Here is a 25165-nt window from a genome sequence, read left to right as displayed (position 1 = left end):
AAGATCCCATATGTCGAGGAGCAACTAAATCCGCGTCCCTGGAGGCTGTGCTCTGCAACAAGAGAAGCCACTGCAATGAGAAAGCTTGTGCACTACAATGAAGAGAAGCCCCCACTTGCCACAGCTAGAGAAAGCCTGTGTGCAGCAGCGAAGACCCAACACAGTCAATAAATTAATTAATGAAGATAAATAAGTAAAATGAAATATACACCTAGAAGATATGAGGTATGTTCATTTCAGCTTCGCTAGATCTTGTTAAATTGTTCTCCAAAATGTTTATGCTAGTTTTTCATTATACCAATAGTGTATGATTTCCTGTTTTTCCACTTCTTCACCAATACTGGGGTTGTCAGACTTGTTGATTTTGCCAATCTTATGTAAAATGGTATACCATTGTTTCAATTTGCATTTTTTAAATTACTAGTGAGAATGAACATACTTTCATGTTTATTGGCCATTTGGGTTTTCTTTTGGGTGAACTGCCTGTTTATACCCTTTGCCCATTTTTATGTTGGATTTGTAGAAAGAACACATTTATCCACGCCACCCCAAATTTGGCATACACCAACAACCATCTGATTAGGCCTGTGGATTCTATGAGACAGGAATTTGGACAGGGCATAGCAGGATATCAGCTGGGAAGACCTGAATTGCTGGAATCATCTGAAGACTTCATTGCTCACATGTGTAACATCTGGGCTAGGATGACTCAAAAGTTGGATTCAATTGCAACTGTTGATGGGAGCACCTATACAAGGCCTCTTCAAGTAGCTTAGACTCACAAGCTAGCAGCTGGGTTCTAGGAGAGTCTCCAGAGAGTATTCCAAGAACAAGTGCTCCAAGAGAAACAGAAGCTGCACGGCATTTAATGACCTTGTCTTGGCAGTTACACTGCATTACTCCTTCTGTAGTTTGTTACCGGAAGCAGTCATAAGCTTGCCCAGATTCAAGGGAGAGGAAATTGACTTAATCTCTTGATAAATGTCAAGCATTCAAGGCCATTTTAGGAAAAAACACCCCAATTATGGCTCCAGATCCAGCAATTCCACTCCTAGTAATAGACCCAAGAGAAATGAAAACATATGTCCACACAAAAATTTGTACATGAATGTTCACAGCATTATTTATAATAGCCAAAAAGTGGAAACAGCCCAAATGTCAATGGATGAATGGGCAAATTGTGGTATTGCCATGCAATGGAATGTGATTCAGCCACAGAAAGGAATGAAGCACTGATATATGCTACAACATGAGTGAACATTGAATATATTATGCTAAGTTAAAAAAGTTAGACACAAAAGGCCACATATTGTATGATTCTAATAGATGAAATGTCCAGAATAGGCAAATTCATAGAGAAAGTAAGTTAATGGTTGCCAGCACTGGGGAGAAGGGGAATGGGGAGTGATTGCTCATGGGTACAGAGTTTCTTTTTGGGGTAATTAAAATATTTTAGAATTAGTGGTGATGGTTGCATAACCTTGTGAATATACTAAAAAAAACAAAAACAAAAACAAAAAACAAACCACTGAATTGTAGTCTTTAAAAGGAGAAATTTTATAGTATGTGAATTATATCTCATTTTTTAAATGAATTACCAAATTTTTGAGCCTATACAAGGTATAATGATTTATTGATGAAGATTTAGAAGAATGGATAGTGAAGAGATATGTTTGTTGTACACATCAGAGGATGTGTAGCAAAGAGATATGTTTGTTGTACACATCAGAGGATGTGATGATTCTTCCATGTCCAGGTATCATCTCTTCTTGTTCAGGTTCAGAAATCATTTTCTTCACGTTCTTTACTGTCAAATGTGTCATTGCTGGCTAATTTCATATCTCCTACAAGGGGAAAAATTATAGTAACACTTTTTTTTTAAATTGAAGTATAGTTGATTTACAATATTGTGTTAGTTTCAGGTATACAGCAAAGTGATTCAGTATATATGTGTGTGTGTGTGTTTCAGATTATTTTACATTATAGGTTATTACAAGATATTAAATATACTTTCCTGTGTTATACAGTAAATTCTTGTTGTTTATCTATTTTAAACATAGTAGTGTACTGATCCCATACTCCTAATTTATCCCTTCTCCCTCCCATTTCCCTTTGGTAACCATAAATTTGCTTTCTAAGTCTGTAAATCTGTTTCTGTTTTGTGAATAAGTTCATTTGTATCATTTTTTAGATTCTGCATATAAGTGATATCATATGATATTTGTCTTTGTCTGACTTACTTCACTAGTATGATAATCTCTGGGTCCATCCGTGTTGCTACAAATGACATTATTTCATTCTTTTTTGTGGCTGAGTAATATTCCATTGTATATATGTACCACATCTTCTTTATCCATTCATCTGTCAGTGGACATTTAGGTTGCTTCCATGTCTTGGCTATTGTAAAGAGTGCTGCAGTTAACATTGGGGTGCATGTATCTTTTCCAATTATGCTTTTCCCTGGACATATGCCCAGGAGTGGAATTGTAGGATTATATGGTAGCTCTGTCTAGTTTTTTAAGGGACCTCCATACTGTTCTCCATAGTGGCTGTGCCAAATTACATTCCCACCAACAGTGTAGGAGGGTTTCCTTTTCTCCACACCCTCTCAGGCATGTATTGTTTGTAGACTTTTTGATGATGGCCATTCTGACTGGCGTGAGGTGATACTTCATCATATTTATGACTTGCATTCCTCTAATAATTAGTAATGTTGAGCATCTTTTCATGTTCTCTTTGGTCATCTGTATGTCTTCTTTGGAGAAACGTCTATTTAGATCTGTCCATTTTTTGATTGGATTGTCTAATAACACTGTTAATATAACGCCAAGTGTCTTTGGACTCTGTTTCTAGTGAAACAATATAGATATTCTTGTTCTTGTAGTTCCCTTATACTATTTATATACTCATGGTTATATCATTACCCATGACACCACATTATCCACCATGTCACCCATGACTCTCTCAAAAATTATTACTGTGCTTTGTTTATGAAGACCACAAATACATCTTACCCAGAATATGCAAGAAAATTTGAACCATCATTTGTTTCATGGTCATGTTAAATTTTTATTCAGAATTTCATACCATAAGCATAGAACAACATCTCTTCTAACAGTATCTTCTCTTATACTCTTTAAACCATAATCCAAACTCTTATACTCTTTAAACCCAGACTGTGATCTCTTTCAATGTTAACCACTCCCTTACCTTCCACACATCATGGATAGAGCAAGAGGAATGATGTTGTTTGTGCATGTCTCATTTGGCATGACTTAAGACTGACATGGGTGAGAACACTGTATTATCATAGCATTCAGAAGCAAAAGAGGACATTAGTTGGGAAGGGCCTGTTGACACTGTAGAGCAAGAATCTCAAAAGCACCCAGAAGTGATCTTGGAGGAGAAAGGTGGGGCTATTCCCAGAGGACTGCCTGACATATGTCCCAGAGTCTTTGGAGGAGGTGGAGTAACTGCCCTGGGTGCCACTGGTGGGGTGAGTGGGGGGTGGCTGTGGGGTGGCTCGTGTATGGTAATGTACGGGGTAAAAGATGCCTGCTGTCACTCTGTTGTCCTCTGGTGCTATGGACCACACATAGCTCCACAGTCAGAACACTAACAGGAGAGGATCAATACAGGGACCCACACACACAACTCAAGGCCAAAGGTTAGTAGAAGACTGTAGCCCAGAGGCCTGAGCTGATCTTCTGTCTGACCCCCAAGTAGGTATGTCAGCATGATCCTGGAGACCCAAACTCATGCAATTCCACAAAAGAAATACTGTGCTGGCTAGCAAGAGTGATCAGCTCACCAGGATGCCCTCTTGGAACTGAGACCTGATCACAGGGCCTTAGGATAATGCCATTGGCATGAGTTCCAGAGTTCCTCAGGCATCCTGGAATTGGAGGATCCCATGAAGGGGAGAAATTGGGACAAGGGCTCAGCAGGACATGGTCTGGGCTGAGCCTTGATGGTACTACTGGCCCAGGTTGATCCCAGGCACATGAGGAGACTTAGAAAATTTCCAGAAAGGTGCTCCAAATCATGAGGCCCTCTGAGGCACAAGACCCAGGACAGGAGTCTGGGAATAAGGGTATTATTATAAGGGAGTGCTTGCTATGCAACATATGAGGATAAATTATAAAAAGAGCTTCCATCTAATTCTCTCTGCCACTGGGATTGCTCACTCTGGGAGAAGCCAAACCTCACACTGTGAGGACATTCAAACAACCCTATGGAGGAGCTCATTTGGAAAGGATCTAAGGCCTCCTATCAATAGCCAGCACCAAATTGTCAGCCATACCTTGGAAGTAATTCCTCTAGCTCCAGTCAAGCCTTTGGATGACTGCATCCTTGGCTGAGATCTGACTGCAACCTCATGAGAGACCCTGAGCTAGAAACGAGTAAATCATCTATGTCATCAACGAATGAATAAACTCTGTTGGTTAACACCGTACAGGCCGAAGTCTTAGCAATCTCTTGTTCTAGGTAGAGAATTTGATATTAGCTTGACAAAAGGTTTCTTGTGCCTTAAGTACCTGAAAGGGCCACACCAGTACAAAAACCTCTGCAGCAACCTGTATGAATTGATGACCAGGAACCAAAAAACCCTGTTCCCAAGTACTTAAGCCCCAGAAATGTGGCAGAAATTAGGGTAGGGTAGGGTAGGGAGACAAACCTCAAGGAAGACTGATAATGTATTTTCTCGCACTCTGGTAGAATAAGGTTCAGAGCAAACATTAGATTGCAGCATAGAAAATAAAATGCTTATTGCATATCTGCATTTGTGTACTGAGAACCATACCCTGCCCATTTGTATTCTTTACTGAAAAGATAGCTATTCTAGCCTTCAAGGGAATTCCCTGGTGGTCCAGAGGTTAGGACTGTGTACTTTCACTGCTGAGGGCCTGGGTTCCATCCCTGGTCTGGGAGATGCCACCAAAAAGAAAAAAAAAAGAAAAAAAAAGCTCTTCTGTCCTTCTAGAAAGCGGTTTCCTAAATCCTACATTCTGATTTGTTCTTCACCAGTCAAATGCTTAATCTAAATTTCTTCCCTTATTTTGCCAGAATCTTTTCTGTCCATGGGCCTGTTTCCTTATTTGTAAAATGAGGGGCAGAGGTGGATCTATGTTTTGTGCAGCCCAAATACAACTGTAGGGCTGTATTTAAGAAAAAGTATACAAGATTATGTAATAAAGTCAATATTTATTTAGAATAAGAAATCATTACAGATTTTAAAATGCTGATGAAACCACAAACAATTCAAAAAACCCACATTATTATTATTATTAACTTGCCCGTCAACTACTATAAGCTTTTTTCTATTTTTCTACTTTTTTGGGCTGCATACTCTTTGCCTCTTGTCTCTTGGTATGACCATGTTGTATTATTTTTATAAGATATTAAGAGATATTGGAAAGATAAATTAGCAAAAAAATAATTTTTGGAAAAAATTGATAGTGTAGAAAAGTTTTTTTGTTTTTTGTTTTTTATCAGTTTCACAACTCTTTACTATAGGTTCTTGCGCAACTATTGCTTCTCGTCCTCGGGGAGCCCTAGCACTTTGATCTTCCTTGGCTTCGTTTCTTCAGGGCCGCCACGGCAGCTCGGGCAGATAGCCATCCTCGTTCCCCTCCCACTCACCGCACTAATACCCACCTCCCCCAAGCAAGGTGGATGGGGAGGTGGTCCTGGCAGCCCGGTGGCCCCGCCCACGACCGCAGGACCATCTCTTAGGCTTAGAAGGTGACCTCCAGGGTGGGCTCCGTGCGTCCGATGCAGGACTGGGGCTGCTAATTCCTCCTCGCGTTCCTGGAGAATTCGCTGAGACTTCAAAGGTGTTCTGAAGTTTAAACTTCACTAGATTCACGGTAAACTGGCCCTTGTGAGAGCGCTTTTCTGTGTTCTCTGAACCTCTTTCCCCCTTTAACATTCCATAACAAGCCTAAAACCGGAATCCCGGGACTTTGAAGCGCTATCCCACCGCGCCTGTTGGAGGCTGCATTACTTGCCCTGTGTCTTGGGTGGGGCCTGCCCTTCCTCTCTTTGCCCACTAGAGGCGGCTTTGGACCGCGACCCTTCCCTACTAAGCGGGAAGAAGGCGGAGATCTTTTGTTACGACGCTGGTTGGCGGCTAGAGTCTTGATCGACAAGGGCGTGAAGCAGATGGCTCTGAAGTAAGCAGCCGTTGTTTATGCACGTACAGCCAATGGAAAGGCAGAAGTGCAACCAACGGCCAATGAGGACTGGCGTTAAGCGGAACTCGGGGGCGGGGCTTCCCTCGAGGGGCGGACGCAAGGTAAAGAGTCTGGAGCAGACCCTGGGAGAGCCAGAAGCACATCCGGTGTTAGAAGAGCTGCGTGGGCTCCTGAGCGGTGGGTGAGAAGGTACGTCTGAAGCTAGAACTGCGGAAGCCGGGAGTGAGAAATGGAGAGTTAGCAGTTATTGTCTGAGCAAGAGAGGGAGTAGCCTCCGTTTTCGGACGGCCTGCGCCCTGGGGGAACTGGGCCCTGCTGGACAACTGGACTCCGGAAAGCTAGGCGGGGAGGGGAGGGGAGGGGAGGCGGTAGAGAACTACCGCGCATGCGCAACGGTATCGGAGCGGGGGAGGGGCGGGGGCGAGTCCCCAGGGTCTTTGCGCCGCGTCGAGGCGCGGATTCTGCACGTGAGCTCTAGCGAAGGCCCCTTTTTGGCCTTTCTTGGCGCGGACTCCGCGTCCCTCTTCCTCCTCCGCTAAATGTAGACAACCCAGGCCCAGCCTCGATCTCTCGAATTCAGGGCACGTCCCCCGCACCTTCCTTCGGAAGAGGATGAGAGCGTAACTTTACGGGTTTGTGGTCGTTCCCGGCCCGCCCGACCGGTCGCTGGCCTGCTGGGGTTCTCTGGCCGGGCCGCCTGTGGGAGAGCGGCGGGGGATGGGACTCAGGAGGGCCTGGCCCGGCAGGCTGCCCTGTCACGGCCGGGCGGGTGATGTCACACTCCTCTGTGACACCCGAGGCTCCTTAGTTACTTAGAAGCCAACAGCAGAGGCGGATGGTGAGGGGAGACCGGGGCTGGGCCTGGCGTGCCAGCCCACAGGACAGCCCCGTTCTGGTCTGATTGGTTACCTTCGGACAGGTGAGGTGGCTTTGGCTTTGCTTGGTCCTGGGCCTTGTGGGAGTCTTTCTCAAAGTCCGTTCTCCAAGTCCGTCTTTGGGCGGTTTTTTGTTTGTTTTTTTCTTGGACCTACTTGCTGGAGCTGTGGCATTTTTGTGTATTTATTAAAGTGAGGAATTGTAGCCCCGTGCCAGCCCAGGTTGCATTGTCTGCTGCATCAGCCTTTCATTGAGCAAACAACAAAAACCTTTCTGAACTTGGGACTCTGTTCCAGCAGTAGTTAACTTGTGAATGTGTAATCACGTAGAAGAGCAGACTGTTCCTGAAACAGAGACAAAAATTGCGAGGTTAAAGGTTAATAGCAAATGGGCTTTTCTAGTTATTTATTTCAACTTTATCTTTTGGTTGTTATGTGTAGTTTAAGAGTTAAGTTCAAGAAAGATAAAAGTTTCATAACCACATTTCTTATGTCTTCTGCAAACACATTTCTGTAATTATTTGATGTACTCTTTTTGGTGTTTTCCTCTTCCTCCTTGTGTAATATTTTTTTTGTCCCGGCTTCAAGAATATGTTGACATTTAGATTCTCTGCCATTTTCCTCCAGTGGGGTCAGAATGGTTGAATCCTTGAGAAATGCAGTCTGTAATTTAAATTCAGAGCTTCCTTCTTCCATTAGTCATTTTGTTGTGGAAACCTGGCTTAGTACCCTCTTTTTTCTCTTCATTCCTTTCCCCACTGTTGATCCACTGAAGTCTCACTCTCCTGAAGAATAGGAAAGGTAAAATTGTTCCATATATTTTGTCAGCGTTTCCAGGTTTTTTCATGATTTATGCATATGGTTCATACTTACTGTAGAAATGCTGAAAAATACAGAAAAATATTGTATAATAGGAATCAGCATATGTTTGTTGTTGTTGTTTTACAATTTCTCTTGACTTATAGCTGAAACTGCTTTAAGGAAAACTTCCTTTTCTACTGTAGGGTGTAGTAGTAGAAGGAGCACCAGACTATAGAGATCAGAAGACCCCTAACCTGGTTCTGGCTCTGCTGTTTATTTCAACTTTCTGATGTTAGTCAGTACTAATGTCCATTTTATGTCCTTTGCAAAGTGTTTAGCACTTTACAGTAATTTCACAGAGATTTTCTTACTGGCATTCAATGAGCTTGGTAGAGCAGGTATTAATCATCCTTATCTTACAGATGAGGAAGCCTAGATGACCTTAGCTAAAATGATTTTCCTGAAGTTATGTGGTAGAATATGGCAGGACTTGTGACTCCAAATCCAGGGCTGTGCCACTATTATGCTGCCTTTTTGAACTTTCTTTTTTAATCTTTAAAGTGGTGCTAATCATTCTTGCCCTTTTTTCATGCATATGACGCTCAAGGGGGATAATGTATATAATAAAACACTTTGAAAGTTGTGCAATTGTATATAAATGCAGTCAGCAGTATTGTTATAGAAGGTACTACTGCTACCCTGAAGAGTTTCACTTTATTTCATAAAGTACCCAAGGGTATTAGTCTCCTCTGGGAAAACACTGAATATTCTCTTGATGGACTATCTTGCTAAATTTTCCTTTGCTACTTTGACTTGGCTGTAGAATCTGGTAGAAGTGTCTTTCACTCCACATTGTTTTCCTCTGGAGTTTCTAACCAAATTTCACAGAGTAGCTTTTATATTATACATACACATCTTTGTTTTCAAAAACAGTGTTCAAACCAGGGAGAGAAAAACTGTAGAGATTGGCTTTTAGGGCCTCTTGAGTGACCCTTTAAGGTAGGTCCCACTCTGAGCCAGCTGGGGAATGTTGATTTGTGGTTTCCGCATTTGATTAGATAAACAGGGTCTAGATTTACTCTGGAGACTTAAGTGGGGGGTGGGGGGGGATGGTGAGACGAATCAGATGCAAGCTCTTTTCTCAAGGTGCTTATAATGAAATGTGTGAGAAAAGTTTCTTCACAATTAACTGGAATCCAAAACACTTGGGGGAAAAAAAGCGCTTCAAGGATGAGGTGTGTTGTTTGACCTAATCTATGCCTGCTGTCATTTGGGCTTAAATATGGTTTTATTAGGGAGGGATTGCTGGTTTATACTGGAGGATGACTATGTGTTTAGGACATTGGGACCTTTTTACGGCTCAGTGTCTGTCAAACAGTTGTGCTTATAGAGAGGGAGATTCAGTAGTGTCAGTTTGATGCAAAAAGTAATAATAATAATTTATTGAGGACAGTAGACATTCCATCTCGAGTTACTGGTTTGCTTCTGAGATAGCCTCCTAGAGATTCAGTGTCACCTAATCCAGGGATTTTGGTCCAAGTTAAGGGATGGGCTGGAACATCTAGAGTCCAAATCTAGGTTGAGCAAAGTGCAGCCCTAGTCAAGACAGAATTTCTTGGATTTCCTGAAATCAAACTGATCTGCCTCCTAAGGGGTGGCAAGGAAAGCATCAAGCTAATACAAGAAACGTTTACTTCATCAAATTCTCTACCACCTCAGATTATCACTTAGTGGTTATTAGGCTGTCTCAAAACACCTCTGTGGCCCTAGGGGACAGGAGGTACAGTGTAAATGTGCCTGAGGAGAGACATGCCATTTAAACAAAAGTCATTGTAATCAGTAGTAAGGTTTACCAGGTTCCTTTAAATTCCAGTTTATAATGTTCTTAGATGCCCTCTCTCCCACCATTTAACTTTAGACTTTTAAAAGGTGGAAAATCACCACCTGTAGCCCTGTGAAGGGCGTGTTTGGAACATCATTAAGTGATTATAAACAAACAAACTTTTTTTTAAAAGGGAAAATCATGCACTGAAGACATGAGAGTAATGAATTATACTAGTAATAACAATGATTAATATATTGAGCTGGTCTTATGTATGAAGCACTATTCTAAGCACTTTGTATTATCTCAGTCTTCGTCCCTGTGAGGTAGGGAATATTAAGTGTTATTATTTTACAACTGAGGAAGCTGAAGCACAGTGAGATTAAGTGCCAGAAACTTGCTGCATCACACTGCTAAGGAAATAGCCAGGGTTCAAATGCAGCAGGCCGTGCTCTTAACCACTGTGCTAGGGACATGGTTGTACAGAGTCTACAAACTATTCAGTAGGAAGAACTACTAAACAAAAAACAACCCTTTTTTTTAAACCACATGAGATTTTTCTTCTATCAGTTTGATCCCTTTTGGATGTATGGGAACAGGATTCAAGATGGTTGAATTACTGCTGCAGGAATGAAGAACCATGTAGTTCACACACAGAATGTTTAAATGTGTAAACAATGTTTCTTTGACTTGTTGGTTTAATGTTGTTAAACTGGATACACTGAGGCAGCTTCTGTGCTGCCTCCAGAAGTCAACAAGCTTTTCTTTTTCAAATGCAAGGACTTCTGAAAAATGGATACTAAATGGGTGATTGTTTTGCATGGCATTTGGTGTTTCATATGCATTGTACTTAATAGGTGTTGGAATAAGAGGAGCTTTTTTTTTTTTTAAGTCTTGGCTGTTGATAATGATATTTTGTTTTAGAACAAGAGTAAGGAAGATTCTTAGAACAAAACAAGAAGAGATTTAACAATGTGTAGGAAGACATAGGTGTTCACTGATGGTGTTCTCCTCCTAGCTGCCCTTCGCTCCTCAAACATAAGCAGATGGCAGGAATACCTAACTCAAACATTGTGTTTACTTCAGTTTTTCTTTCTTGGTAAAACTATGCAGTAAGTTTTTTGTTTTGTTTTTGGGTGGCTGTGGCAGAGAGGCTGGCCTGGGGAACCACAGATGGTGATACTTCCAACAAAGCTTTAGCAATATATTCATGATAAATTTTGACATGTTTTGAATATTCTGCCTTTCTAAGGATGAAGGCATAAAGTGAATCTCTAAATTAAAGGAATTTGGTTATGGTTAACATCTGAACATTTATTTCTCATTTACAAATGCAGCAAGCAAATGTCCCATGAGTCTCAGAGGCACTGTCCACCTCCTTATTTTAGATTTGAGTATAGAACTCTGTATGAGTTGGGGTCCAGGGTGAGACAGACCAATGCTGGTATCTATTCCAAATGGGCTTCGATGTATGTTAGGGGGAATCCTATTATTGAATAATTTTTTAGTAACATGTAGTATACTTTTCCCCTTTAGTTTGGTAAAATACACATAACATAAAATTTATCACTTTAATGTACTTTTAAATTTATTTTGTATTTTATTTTTTGCCCGTGCCACGCGGCTTGTGGGATCCTAGTTCTCTGACCAGGGACTGAACCTGGGCCCTCGGCAGTGAAAATGAGGAGTTCCAACCACTGGACTGCCAGGGAATTCTGTACTTTTTTGTAAAACAAAGATTTTTACTTAACTGCGGGGACCCCTCTGAAATTTTAGCCGAGTTACTTGGTTTTAATGGTTTTGAACACTTAAAGCCCTGTTAAGAGCTGACTGTTCTTGGGACTGAAAATGCTTTTGGTATGGGTGCTGCTATTTTTGAGTAATGAATGCAATTTGATCTTCTTCAGCTGAGTTTGCATATGAACCATTGCAATGTAGATATCTTCTCTGCAGCTTCTGAGCACAAGTAGTTGAGACTAAGGTAGAAAACTGGTAAGTTTAGTCTATCTGGCAAAACCTGTAAGAACAGTTTTAACCCATTACTTGTCTGTATGTTAGTTCTTGTCTGGAACAGACCAAGAGCAAACTGTCATGTATTTCATTGATTCTAAGACCTAATTTTTTTCCCCTCTAATTTTAACAGTTCTGAATTATGTCATATATACATCATGTCATATTTATTAAATGTATACTTTATTGCATTTCCCCCCATAAAGCTGCTGCTAAAATTGCTGTATACCTTTGTGTCTAGAAAATTTGGTAATTACGTATTGCACTTAAATTTTAGAGTTGGTAGGAATGTTGGAAAACTGGTTTTATTAATTAATTTTTTAAAGATTTTAAATCACAAGGCACTAAATCATGAAGAAATTCTTATTTGACACCTCCGTGCCTACCCTCACAACCTTTGATGGTTTTGGTTTTTCCATCAGCAGTTGTAAGAGAGACAGTAGCCCCTGGGAAATGCCAAAGAGCAAACTGTCATTCTCCCCTCCCACAGTTTCCACTCAGTGGGGTCTGGTTACAGAGAGTTGCCCCTTTCTGACTAATAATAATCCCCAGGGTATTTGAGGATTTACAACCCCGCCCCCCCAAACTCTTGAAATTGAAAGCAAGAGGCACTGTAGCTTTGTTGTGAATACTGAGAAACTTGGCTCTGACTGTTGCTTCAGTGCTGTTGCAAGTTCTGTCTAGGGATGTCATTAGGGCTGTTAATGAAAGCTTTAAACAAAGACACTTTCCAGGTGGTGGATTCTGCCATCCTGTAAGTGTGTTCTCTAGAGGATGGATTCATCATGGTTATGGAAGGCTTTGGTTGGCCGTGCAACAGCCTGCAATCATTGCACCATCTAGATCAAGAGGGCCCAGAGCCTTGTGACTTAGAGGTGAGAGGAGCAGCTTTAGTAGGTTCTGCAGCTTCTCACTGTATCAGTCCTTAAGAACAAAACTGAGAATACAATTGAGGTGAGTAGGGATGCTGGTGAGAAAGGAAAGAGGAAATCAGAGAAAGCCAGCCTGCCATTGGAATTGTCTTCTATGTGAGCGAGAGCCTCAGGATAGTGGTGCTTGTGGACTCTAAGGATGGCATCTTTCCACTGGCCCAGGAGTCCTCAGGAAGTTGGTTTCGGGATTGTAACTTTTATTGTCTGGATGAATTTTGCTGAGTATTGGGCTAGGTGCTGATAGAATGGGTGTAAGTAGTTGGCCTGTCTTTCAAACAATTTACTTTTGTGTTTTAATCCACTCCTTTCCCCTCTTTTTGGTTGATTTGAAATGAATAGGTATTATGGGTCTAATAAGAATCTGGAGGGTTGATATTTAGGAAGGGTGAAAGCTCTTGATTAGATTTTAGTTCTATAGGTTGAATGTGTTTATTTAGGATTGCATGTGAGATAGAGGAGGGAGCAAAACTTAAGATCCTGACTTTATGGTATTGATGTAATGTAACCTGGCTGTGGTTCAGTGTTAAAATGCCCTTTCTGACAGTAGGGACAGTTGACAAGAGCTGAATAAGGTCTGTAGGTTAGATAATAGTATGGTATCATTGTTAATTTCCTGATTTTGGTCCTTGTTTTCAGGATATACATGCTGAAGTGTTTAGGTGTATAGAGGCATTTGGTCTTGCTTAGTCAGGAAAAAGTCTCCATATATTGCTATACATGGGAGGGGGAATAAAGCAGATGTGGTGAAATACGAACATTTAGGAAATCTGGATGAAGTATGCAGAAATTGCTTGTACTGTTCCAACTCTTCTGTAAGAAAGGTTCTGAAATTGTGCTTAAAAAAATCCTCTCTGCACAAATTCCTTTTTCATGGAGGAACTTTCCTCTTTTAAAAATTCTGGCTCCCTTTCAGTTAGTTCTAAAATGCATTGGGTGGAAAGTTTCTAAGCGTATATTTTAAAAATGCAAGCCCTAGTGCCAGACCCAGCTTTATAGTTTTTCTTTTTTATCTTTAAGCTTCTGTGCCTTTGCTGAGGGAATTCTCTGGCATCTTGAAAAAATGACATAAATTGGTTTATGTTCCAGTAGGACTGGGTACCTTTAACTAGATTGCTAGTAGAGAATTTCTCAAAACAACAACAACAACAGCAACAAAAACAAACCCTGTCTTTTAAAGGGGCAAGTTACCTTCTGAAAGAAATTAAATGCCAGTAATGAAACAATTTAGGGAGAAGAAGGTGGGTTCCCCTTTCTCCTTTAAAATGGTTGCGTATGATTGCAAAGGTATTCTAGAAGGAAATATATAAAAATGAAAATGGTGGTGTTAGGGCAGTGGGATTTTATAGATAACTTTTGTTTTCCCAAACTTGTATGTTGCTGTTTTTCTTAAGAAAGTTATTTATTTTGTGTCCTTGTATCCTTGAAATAATTTTTCTTATGTCTTTGATGCCACAGAGCGGAGGCTGTGTCCCACAGACTCTAGCATCATGAACATATTTGATCGGAAGATCAACTTTGATGCACTCTTTAAATTTTCCCACATGTAAGTACTTTGACCTTGACTGTACTTCCTTTATTACATTTCCTTTTATATTTTGTTTCTTTTCCTGGTGTATTAACTTTAGTATGTATAAACTAACAGATTAACTTTGTTAGAATCCAGAGGCTCTGATGAAAAGCACCCAGATCCCAAGGGCTGCTGTATGGTCACTGGAAAGCCATTTAGTTATTATAGTCTGGGTACTGATTGTTCATAATTTTAGGCTTTGGGGCCTTCCTCAGCATTTAAGATTTTCTGTTTGTTAACCTGTTTTTCAAAGCATTCTTTTTTTTATTGTATCAAAACTTTCACATATTCTCTGGGAAGAAGGAAGATTATTCTTAGCTTAGAGATGAGATTGGTCCCGGAGTGATGGCTGTTATTGACATTCTTTCCTAGAACCCCCTCGACACAGCAGCACCTGAAGAAGGTCTATGCCAGTTTTGCCCTCTGTATGTTTGTGGCGGCTGCTGGGGCCTATGTCCATGTGGTCACCCGTTTCATTCAGGTAAGAGCGGCTTTCTCCTCTAGTTGCTGTGGCACAAATTGCATTAGGAAGAAACTAGCTCTGTAGGATGGTACAAGCCTATGTCCTTCCTCAAAATGCTCTTCAGTAGTTTGGGACCTGAACCCAGGCAGAGCTAGCTGTAAATCAGGACATGCGAGCTGTTTAATTTTTCTGGCAACTCTGCCCTCTAGATACTGAAAACAGGATGTCTTGACCCTGGGTGTGCTGTTGACGTACAAGACCCCCACCCACTGAGTAGAGGCTTGACGTATGTGCTGGGGTGGTTTCACACAGTAACCTTTTTATCTTTTCTTCCATTCTTCCTCTTTTTTTTGCCTGAATGACTGTGGAGTACTTGGATACAAAACACTGATTGTATGATTAATTATCAGGAGAGGCAGGGTTGAGACCTTTAAGGAGTTAGCCCATTTTATTCTTTGATTCACTTATATTCGCATGGTTGAGTCAGAACCTTCGACGACTCATTTTCCTGTGTTGAGAGAGAGTTTGAGTTTGGTTAGCAGCAATAAAAGGGATTGTTGAGGAATAACCAAAAAGTTTGAAGCTCACTAACCAAGGCTTGTCCCTTTCAGAGTGTCCTTTTCAGTGTAAGTACAGGGGTGTGCCTGTCTTGGCATTTGCCGCTGATGAGGAGTGGCCTGCTCAGGCATCCCTGTGCTCAGGTATCTCCTGGCAGAGGTTGTGTGAAAAATTACTCTAGATACTCAGAGATAGGGCTTTGATCCCTCAAATTTAGACTAAAATGTAGTCTACCTTTTAAGCAAAAGTGTCCCTTTTGGTTTCTGGTTGTGTTTTGTTTGTTTTTTTAAGTAATGTAGTGAAATAAAGTTATCCTGTTTATTCATGGATTCTGTTTTTGTGAATGTTACTACTCTCCAAAATTCATCTGTAACCCTAAAACCAGTCTTGATGGTGCTTTTATGGACATTTGCAGCCATACACAGAGCGGTAAAAAATTCAAGTTGTCCATTGCACTGTGTTATAGCTGAGGGTGAACAAGGCAACACTGCCTTCTTTCAAGCTCTCGTACTGTAAACAAGTATCCTTTTCATAGATTATTTAGTGTCATATTTTTTGCGTTTTTATAATTTTTGTTGGCGATTTTGCTATTTAAAATGGCTTCAGAGGGACTTCCTAGGTGGCGCAGTGGGTAAGAATCCGCCTGCCAATGCAGGGGACACGGGTTCGATCCCTGCCCCAGGAAGATACCACATGCCGCAGAGCAACTAAAATGGCCTCAGGCATGGTGCTAAAGAGTGTTGTCTGGTATTGCCAAGTGCAAGCTTGTGATGTGCCTGGTGGAGAACATATGTGTGTTAGATAAGCTTTATTCAGGCATGAATTACAGTGCTGCTGGGCACAAGTTCTATGTTAATGAGTCAACAGTGTATATCCAGGTGTCTTTAAACAGAAAACACATACACAGCAAGGATTTTTCATATTGACCAGTTGATAAAAATGTTGTGATAAGAGGCTTGGAAGAACTTAAACCTTTATTTCCTCCCTGAGCATTTGTTCAGTATCACAAATTCATTGCTTACAGTGACAGTATAGAGCATAACTACTGTGAAAACTGAGAATTGACTCTACCCTTAAGAAAAGGAACGAACTTCGGTGTCTATGTATATCCTTAACGGTTTTCCTCTCCTTCTAATGCCTGTAACTTTTTCCACTTGCTTTAAAAAAAAAAATTTTTTTTCTTATAAAACGAGTGCATGTTCATTGTAGAGAATTTAGAAAACAGACTAGTGATAAGAAGAAAATACAAAACTCCATAATTCCATCACCCTAAATTAACTGTTAACAAATTTTGGTTCTTACTCTCTGTCTCAGTTCATTCAGGCTGCTCTAACAGAATGCCATAAATTGGGTGACTTAAACAACAAACATTTCTCACAGTTTGGGAGGCTGGCAAGTCCAAGATCAAGGCCCTGGCAGATTTGTTGTGTGGTGAGGCCCAGCTTCCTATGTAAACAGCCATCTGCTCCTGCCATGGTAGAAGAGGCAAAGGACCTCTCTGGAATCTCTTTTATAAGGTCACTGATCTCTCTTTATGAAGGTTCCACCCTTATGACCTAATCATCTTCTGAAGACTCCACCTCTAAATACCATTACATTGAGGGTTAGGATTTAAACGTGAATTTTGGGAGGGACACAGTCATTCATTGTTTTCTCTGTGTGTGTATATTTATTTGTGTGTGTGTTTTAAAGTGATCAAAAAGAGGTCATTCCTATTTGTTGTGCAGATTGGAATGTGCTTCAAGCACTTGTCACTTTGATTCCTCTTTTCTATTTCTCAGGCAAGACCATAATTTGACTTGGGTAGTTATAGTTGATGGACTGCCTCCAGCTTCCACCATGGTTGTAACCCTGTCCTTCAAGGCTTCTGGTTTTTCTTCTCAGCCTTCATGGCCTTTTCTACTGCCTCCAGGTTAGAAGCGACTATTAGGAAGTTCAGATGGGTATTTGAACCCAATAAGATCTCCTGCAAAATAAATTTGATATTTTCAAGTATTTAATCATTGACTCTGGGTCTGACAGGCTGGCCTGCTCTCTGCCTTGGGCTCCCTGGGGTTGATGATTTGGCTGATGGCAACACCTCATAGCCATGAAACCGAGCAAAAAAGACTGGGGCTTCTTGCTGGATTTGCTTTCCTTACAGGTATGTTAAGGGATTGGTCTAATTTTGAGGGAGGGACACTGTGTTTTTAGCATCTCTTTAGACTAAGGCCCAAGATATGTATTTATTCCGATGCCCCCCACCTGGCATACTGTACTATCGTGTCTTGTATTCGAGTGTGCCTTTGTATTGCGTTCTTATTTCATATAGGTGCATCTTGCTTCCCCATTCAGAGGACTAGTGACTGTGACTTCTACTTTTGTATCCAAAAATAAGCATTTGTATGCTTGAATGAATGACGTTCAAGAGCTTAGGTAGAATAACTTGTCAGTGGTGAACAGGGGACTAAACTAGGCTCAAGAATCTGACTTAGTTGAACTCACACTGGCAGCTATCACAGGAGCATCTGTTCTGAATCTTGCAGATAGTTAATTAAAGTCACACCTTGAGATCCATCCTACAGGGCACTTTGCTGATTCTCAAGAAAAGAGTTAAAAGCACAGATCTTCTAGAATTGTCATTAAGGGAAACAGGCCCCACGGTGCATAGTAAAAATACTTGCAAAGCAACATTTGAGTTAGTACAACTCGTCCTGAGTGCGTCTAATCTATACAGTGTTGAGGAAATTATAGCAAGGAAGGGATTTAGAGATTAAGATTTTTAGGTCAGGGAAAGCTACTTTTTGAGGGTATTAAAGGGGTGGGATTTTCAGAAGGGGAGAGAAAAGCCAGAATAGAGGAAATGTTAGAGCTGGAACAGGTTGCCACTGCACCTTCCTGTTGGCCGGTGTCCACCTGCAGAACCAGTCTGGCCTCTCCTGCTACAAAGGCAGGCAGTGAGCACGGCTGCACAAGGCACTGTGTTGCTCTTTATCCTTTTCTTCTCTTCTAATTACAGTCTCACATCACTGCTCCTCAGAGTTTTGCAGCCTTACAGTTTACCTCGAAAATGTTTGACATGCCTGCTTCACTTTTCCTAATGTCTACTCCTCCTGGGTCGTCCATGATTTTCAGCCAAAGGGACAGTTTTGCAGCTCTGTCCATAGATAACTCAGTCAAGTATCTGGTCTCTGGAAAACAGTTGAGGATGGAGGAGAGAGAGATTTAGTTATGGTAGTCCACATGTTTTGTTGTTTTCCAGGACTGTAGGCATGCCCATGCTATAGATGACCAGCTTTTGGATGAGGATCCTCTTCAAAAATTGGTGTTAATGCTGTTTTCTGGGGCTTTTTGTTTTCTAGGAGTTGGCCTGGGTCCCGCTCTGGACTTGTGCATTGCCATCAACCCCAGGTAACTATTTAGTAGTGTCTTATGAATATACCTTCTAAATATAGGTTATATACCTGTAGCCCTTGATATAACGGTCTTTTTCTTTAACAGCATCCTTCCTACCGCCTTCGTGGGCACAGCAATGATCTTCACCTGCTTCACCCTGAGTGCACTCTATGCCAGGCGCCGTAGCTACCTCTTTCTGGGAGGTATGTGTGGACTGGAAAATAGGGAGAGGGTCTCCACTTTAGCTAGAATTCTCACAAGGACCCTTTCCTTCCCCTCCAACTTGTGAGTTTTGGGTTGAAATTGAAAGCCTTCGTTTTGGGGGGATGGTAAAGAATGGCCTTAAGGGGATTGCTTCTTTGCTTTGGCTTTTCTCAAGATGGCTTTTTGTCTCTTACAGGTATCTTGATGTCAGCCATGAGCCTGATGCTCTTATCTTCCCTGGGGAACCTTTTCTTCGGATCCATTTGGCTTTTCCAGGTGAGATTTGCTATAACTTTGCAGCAACCATTTACCTTGCATATCTTTTTCTTGCTTGATCCCTGAAAACCAAGATAGACTAAGAGTCCTCCAGAATTTTCCGCCTTGTGGGGAGTGCTCTTGAGGCCTGCGCACTCACCCTCCCAGGATGGAGCCTTCTGCTCCAGACTGAACAGGGCTTGGACATTGCAATGGAGAAGATGGTTTGCTCAGAGATCATTTTTCTAAAGCCAGTCCAGCAGTGGCTCCTTGTTAAAATGATTGAAGCTCTTCCAGTGACCTAAAAATAAGTGCAGAATTGTGCCTAGGGAAGTAATATGGACTTCACTTTGGACATCAGTTCCCATGAATGTTAATGTCAGTAGAGTTAGCGTTTGATGTACTTTCAAGTGTCCAAGGGCCAGGAAGAGGTATGGCTGTTTTTTCTCTACAGTGTCTACCACATGGTAACCTCATTTCATTCTTTTTTGCTAGGCAAACCTGTATGTGGGGCTGGTGGTCATGTGTGGCTTTGTCCTTTTTGATACTCAACTCATTATTGAAAAGGCTGAAAATGGAGATAAAGATTATATCTGGTGAGTGTGAAAACTGGTCTTTAATGAGTATGACGAAGGAGGCATACTCTTCCATTTGATGGCTTTTTTCTGAATTTCTGGGATGATGTTTTGCTGGGCTCACTTTTCTTTCCACATTGGTAGGAATAAGAGTGGACCAGATGGCACTGGCTGACTGATGTGGCCAACCTTCAGGGATGTGCATGATAGGCTATCCATGGTTTTGGAACTGTGCACCAGAAAGCATCGTCTCCCTCCATTCCTGAAAGACATCAGATTTTTAAAGTTGGACTAATAATATGTTTTTAATTGTCCATACTTTGAAAAGTGGTTACCTCTAGGCAGAGGAGAGGGAAAGGGATTTTTCACCTTTTACTCTTTATACTATTGTATTCTTTAAACCTTTAACAATGAGAAGAAGATATACATATAATTTTTTATTTTTTTATTTTTATTTTTTTAAATAAATTTATTTATTTTATTGGCTGTATTGGGTCTTCGTTGCTGCACACGGGCTTTCTCTAGTTGCGGCAAGTGGGGGCTACTCTTCCTTGTGGTGTGCGGGCTTCTCATTGCGGTGGCCTCTCTTGTTGCAGAGCACGGGCTCCAGGTGCATGGGCTTCAGTAGTGTGGCACATGGGCTCAATAGTTGTGGTTCACGGGCTCTAGAGCACAGGCTCAATAGTTGTGGCGCACGTGCTTCGTTGCTCCGCGGCATGTGGTATCTTCCTGGGGCAGCGATCAAACCTGTGTCCCCTGCATTGGCAGGCGGATTCTTACTCACTGCGCCACCTAGGAAGTCCGTGTATAATTTTTTAATGTAGTGAAATCCTCTCAGAGTCTCAGCTAGTTAATGATAATTCAGGGTTCAGACTTAGGCTTCTGCAGAGTCTAAATTTTCTTTTCTCTATGCTCCATGGCTTCGCTGAGTTGAAGAGGATCTCAGACACTAGAGTTTTTCTTAGTTGGTGGTGGAGTGCTGGGGAAGCTGACTTTTGGGGTTGGGGTGGGGTTTCTATGTTCTGCACCTTTGTGGGCTTGTGCACAAAGGTAGTGGGAAGTGCAGTTTGTAACCTGGTTCTTCTCTTTCAGGCACTGCGTTGACCTCTTCTTAGATTTCGTTACTCTCTTCAGAAAACTCATGATGATCCTCGCTATGAATGAGAAGGTTAGCACCACCCAAAGAGGAAAGACTGGCTCCTGAGCTCAGCATCTGTGTGTACTTCAGGCTTGAGAACTCGCTCACACTCTGTGGGCCCAGGGTAACTGAAAGGCAGGCCACTAAGGAAGAGTTAAACTAGAAATCTTTAGCTGTTGGAGAAAAAGGAACAAGTAAAAACAATTTTTTTTTTTAATGTATCCCTGAGATTAATATCAAAAGGAAAAGAGCTTCAGTGGCAACAAGAAACAGTCTACTGAATGAAGAATTTAAAGGCTGTAAAGATAGTTTTGACTCGAAAAGCTATCCTAAAAGATTTGTATAATACTGACAGCCAACTTTTATGTATGTATTTCAGAAGTAGGCCGATTTTACCCATTTGTCAGTCTTAATTTTTTTCAGGAGAGCATTCTATATAGGGTTAGTGAATGGCAAACATCATCTACTCCAATAGTAGGGGAACAAATGAAAGCACAAACCTTTCTTTACAGAACTTAAGATGGAAGGAGTGTCAGTGCAGTGGTGGTAGAGGCAGGTGACTAGATGGGATTGGTGGTCCTCTGTCTGGTCTACGCGATTGGACTGAGCACCAAGTAGGTCCTCCAGTTTCAGTCAGAACAACTTGCCTTTCATCCATGTAATGATATGCTGGGCTTTCCCCCCAGTGCAATGAAAAGTTCAACTGGACTAGATTATTCTGAGTATTGTTTTATGCCCAGGATTTATGCTTCCTTCTTAGGCCTAATGGAGAGTTGATCTTGGCTTGTTCTTGGCCTCTCATTTAGTTCTTTTAGGGTAGACTGCCAGTCTGCAGCCTTCAGTGGTTGGGATCTGAGCTGTCATGGTTGTGTGTAGCCAGGAGTGGTCAGGCAGCCCACCTAGCTTCTCATGGGGTAGGAGTGGCAACAACTGCTTAACCTTTATTTTTGCCAAGTCTGTAGCAACTTGGGGGACCACCAGCAGAAGACGGTTAAGATTTAATTCCTCCTACACTGAAGGAGCATCTCTCCTTCCTTTTTATCATCCTGATCCCTTCTAATCCCTAAACAAAGGCAGTCAGGTATCGGCTCACTCAAGAGTTTTAGCTTAAATGTCAGTGCCAGAAGTTAATTAGGTAATTTTCCTCCATTTCTAGGACAAGAAGAAGGAGAAGAAGTGAAACGACCATCCAGCCTTCCCCAGTTTGACTTCTCCCTCCACCCCTCATTTCCTCTTTGCACACATTACAGGTGGCGTGTTCTGTGCTAATGAAAAGCATCAGAAAAGCTTTTGTACTTTGTGGTTTTCTCTATTTTGAATTTTTTGATCAAAAAACTGATTAGCAGAATATAGTTTGGAGTTTGGCTTCGTATTCTGGGGTTCTTCCCCACTCCCTTTTCTGTCAACCCCCACCCCTAGCCTCTTCCCCTGCTCAGGCAGCCAGTCCACCATGATGAGCAGCGGGATCTGCAGAGGAAGCAGACTCCAGGAGTCCACTTTACGACTGAGCTTCACCAAGTGGATCTGAACTGTTTGATAGAGACGCTTCAGCGCTTCCTTCCCCAGCCTTGTTTGGTTTGTGCGCATTTCCTGTGAGACTGGGCAGTGTGTTTTCCATTGGAAAGACATTTGCTGGTCCCATTGTTATCCAGGCTCATTACATCTGAGCTGTCAACACCTACAAAGAAAATGAAAAGCCTCTTCTGGTGGATGCTTTGCTTCCTCTGAGCTGCCCAAGTCGCTGCTGGTCTGGCAAACACACCTTTCTGCATTGCTGTCAAAAAGGAATGTGGGTTTGTGTGTGTTCCCTTTCCAATCCCTTGTCTGACCCTCAGGGAATTTGCCTGCTTTCCATCCATGGGGTGGGAGGATTTCAGCACAAAGGGAAATTCTTATTGGGCATTTATGTATGGCAAGATATAATGTAGAATTCCCAAACTTCCCCAGTCTTTTTTTTTTTTTTTTTTGGATTATTACCTTAGTTACTGCGTGGCCTCTACCAGGTGGCTATGATTAAGGGTCCCGGGAGAGGAAGGATAGAGAAGGGGCATGGTTGAGCCTCTGGGGTAATTGTAACTAATACAGACAAACCCAGCTAAGGACCAGTTTGTGGCAGGGAGGAGTAAAGTCTCCCCCACTAACAGAGTGGATCTTTGTTCAGACCAATGGAATGGGCTGTGATGACTTGGGAGGCAGCATTCATAACAGTCCTTAGGTGCATTTTTGTCTTATCCCACCTGGGCACCAATAGGTAGTGTCAGGCCAGAGATATGGGGCAGTAGATAAATGTCCATTTTACACATGCACTTCAGTTTTTGGTCTGTTCCCCTGTTTCTAGAAATCTACAGCCTTCTTTAGGCAGGGGCCGAGTGACCACACCTAAGACTTCAGATTTCCTACAGCTGTGTGTTTGCAAGTGTCGGGGGGCAATACTAATGGGTATCGCCAGCTCCTTCCCTATGAGCTGCCATAGTCAGCTGGCTCAGGCAGCCTTGAGTGGTTGTGGCTCTGGCTACTCACAGGGCTTCAGCATAAGGGGGACTGAGCCATCGGAAGACCATTGCTAGTAGGACACTATTTTTGGCTTTCCCTGTTCACAGCCAGTACACAGTTTGACCCAGTGGCTACTGGTTCACAGTGCACCACACCACTGTGCCATCCCGTGCAAGTTTTGTTCCCAGGCTGTGTGATTCCTGGAGTGGCATGCCACCTGGAATGGCTCGCTTCTGCAGAGGATGCCGCCCTCTGATTTAGCTGCTGTCTCCCGCCTGTGGCTTGAGAATTTACTAAAAGGGATTTCCTTCCCATTAAACCCCCAATAGCAACTCTCCATAAATTTGTTGATTCTCTGCTAGGCCAGAGAATCTGAGTTACATCTCCTGAAGCCAAACTCCACCTCTTGTGCTTTTTTGCTTGGGATAAAGGAGTTTTTCTTTAGAAACAGTGCCAAGAATGACAGGATGTAAAAAAATGACTTTTCAAGAAAATGCCTAACAGGTTTTTAATACAGCAATTGCTGTAATTATCACTTTCTTTTCTAGTTCTTTGATTTTTCAGCTCAGGCTGCATTCTCTAACTCATACTGTGAAGACAAAGGTGTTTTTGATTCAGAAATATATGAAATCTACATAGTCTTAATTTGTAAAAAATAAAATTCCTTAACCTTTCGTGGTGTGTGTGTGTGAAATTTAAGGCTGCAGATAAACGGAATTTGGAGTGCTGTCTGACTTCTTGTTCTTGGGGCTAGGAGTGGGATAGGATTAAGTTTCTGTTCTAGGTATGAATAGAAACAGACCCCCACGTAGGCCTCCCACTCTGTAGCCCCAGCTTGCCACAGATTTTGGGAATACTCTGTTCCGTACACACCCCAGGCCTTTTTCTGGGCCCCCCCACCAGCCTTCATCATAGGGGGTTCACGGTAGCGGCACATGTAGTTGGTTCCAGTATGCAGCCAAGCTTTGAAATTTGGGGATGCATAATGGAAAAAGCATCAGTCCACTCATTGTGCAAGTATTTGTGGTCACCCACTGGGCCAGGCTCTATTTTGGATGCTAGAAATCATCGGTGAAAATGTAAAAACCCTTATCTTCATAGCATTTATATATGTGATTATAAACCAAAATTTGCATTACAGTCAGGTTAGTCCATTTTGGCACCCTTGCCCTCTGGTTGTCACCCTCATTGTAAACAGCTGCCTGTTCCTCTGACTCCTGGCTAAGGCTCCATCTGAGGTAAAGCGGGAAATGTGAGGTGTTTCAGGCACTATTTCCCCACCCCCAATCTTTGTAACCGGAGTAGGACAGTGAGCTAGCTCCCTTTTAGCCTTCTTCCAACTAGCCCACCAGTACTAGTTAAACAGAAGAAGTTAACACACAGCAGCTTATTCCATCCCTAGCAGACCTGCAGGCTGAACTAGAGTGGGGAAGGCATTGGGCGGCAGAAGTGGAGGGACGTCTGTGTTGGGAGAAGAGAGTCTGTCCTGCTAGGCAGGGGATCAGATAGGGGCTTGCACTCGGTGCCAGGTAATATGCTCCATGCTGGGGGTAAAGATGGGTAAGGCAGTTACTGCTTTTCAGTCCTCAAAGCAGAGCAGTGCAGGAAGAGGTACATGCAGACGTTAAGTTCTTACATGTAAACACAGGGACATGGGACAACAGAGAAAGACAGCCCTGCCCCTGTTTCAGGGAAAAGTACTTTGGAGCTAAAGTGAAATCTGGAAGATGGAGTCAAGTGAGATAGTTGATGAAGTTAAGAAAGGCAGTGGTGGGCATAAATTTGGGATGGTGGGCGTGGGGGGAAGGGTGGGAGGAAGGTCCAAGAGGGAGGGGGCATAGGTATACATACAGCTGATTCACTTCATCGTACGGCAGAAACTAACAACATTGTAAAGCAA

The 25165-nt window shown here is 42.2% G+C and overlaps 1 protein-coding gene across 2 annotated transcripts; it reads left to right on the top strand.

The window, feature by feature from the left end:
• Positions 1-6285: 6285 nt before the first annotated feature.
• Positions 6286-23939, top strand: TMBIM6 (transmembrane BAX inhibitor motif containing 6). 2 transcript variants are annotated; one of them, XM_057702120.1, is made up of 10 exons: positions 6286-6386; positions 14093-14180; positions 14577-14685; positions 17248-17368; positions 18567-18615; positions 18706-18803; positions 19001-19080; positions 19555-19655; positions 20727-20802; positions 21929-23939. In XM_057702120.1, exons 2-10 carry the CDS (start codon positions 14125-14127, stop codon positions 21950-21952), a joined length of 714 nt encoding a protein of 237 aa, XP_057558103.1. In that variant the 5' UTR covers positions 6286-6386; positions 14093-14124; the 3' UTR covers positions 21953-23939. The 2 variants fall into 2 exon arrangements, with proteins under 2 accessions (XP_057558103.1, XP_057558104.1); XM_057702121.1 differs by lacking the exon at positions 6286-6386 and adding an exon at positions 7097-7116.
• Positions 23940-25165: the final 1226 nt, after the last annotated feature.

This window comes from Hippopotamus amphibius, chromosome 12 (genome assembly GCF_030028045.1).
Source record: "Hippopotamus amphibius kiboko isolate mHipAmp2 chromosome 12, mHipAmp2.hap2, whole genome shotgun sequence".
Classification (NCBI taxonomy): Eukaryota; Metazoa; Chordata; class Mammalia; order Artiodactyla; family Hippopotamidae; genus Hippopotamus; species Hippopotamus amphibius.
The sequence above is the reverse complement of the archived record's forward strand: the minus strand, read 5'-3'. Positions and strand labels throughout refer to the sequence as shown.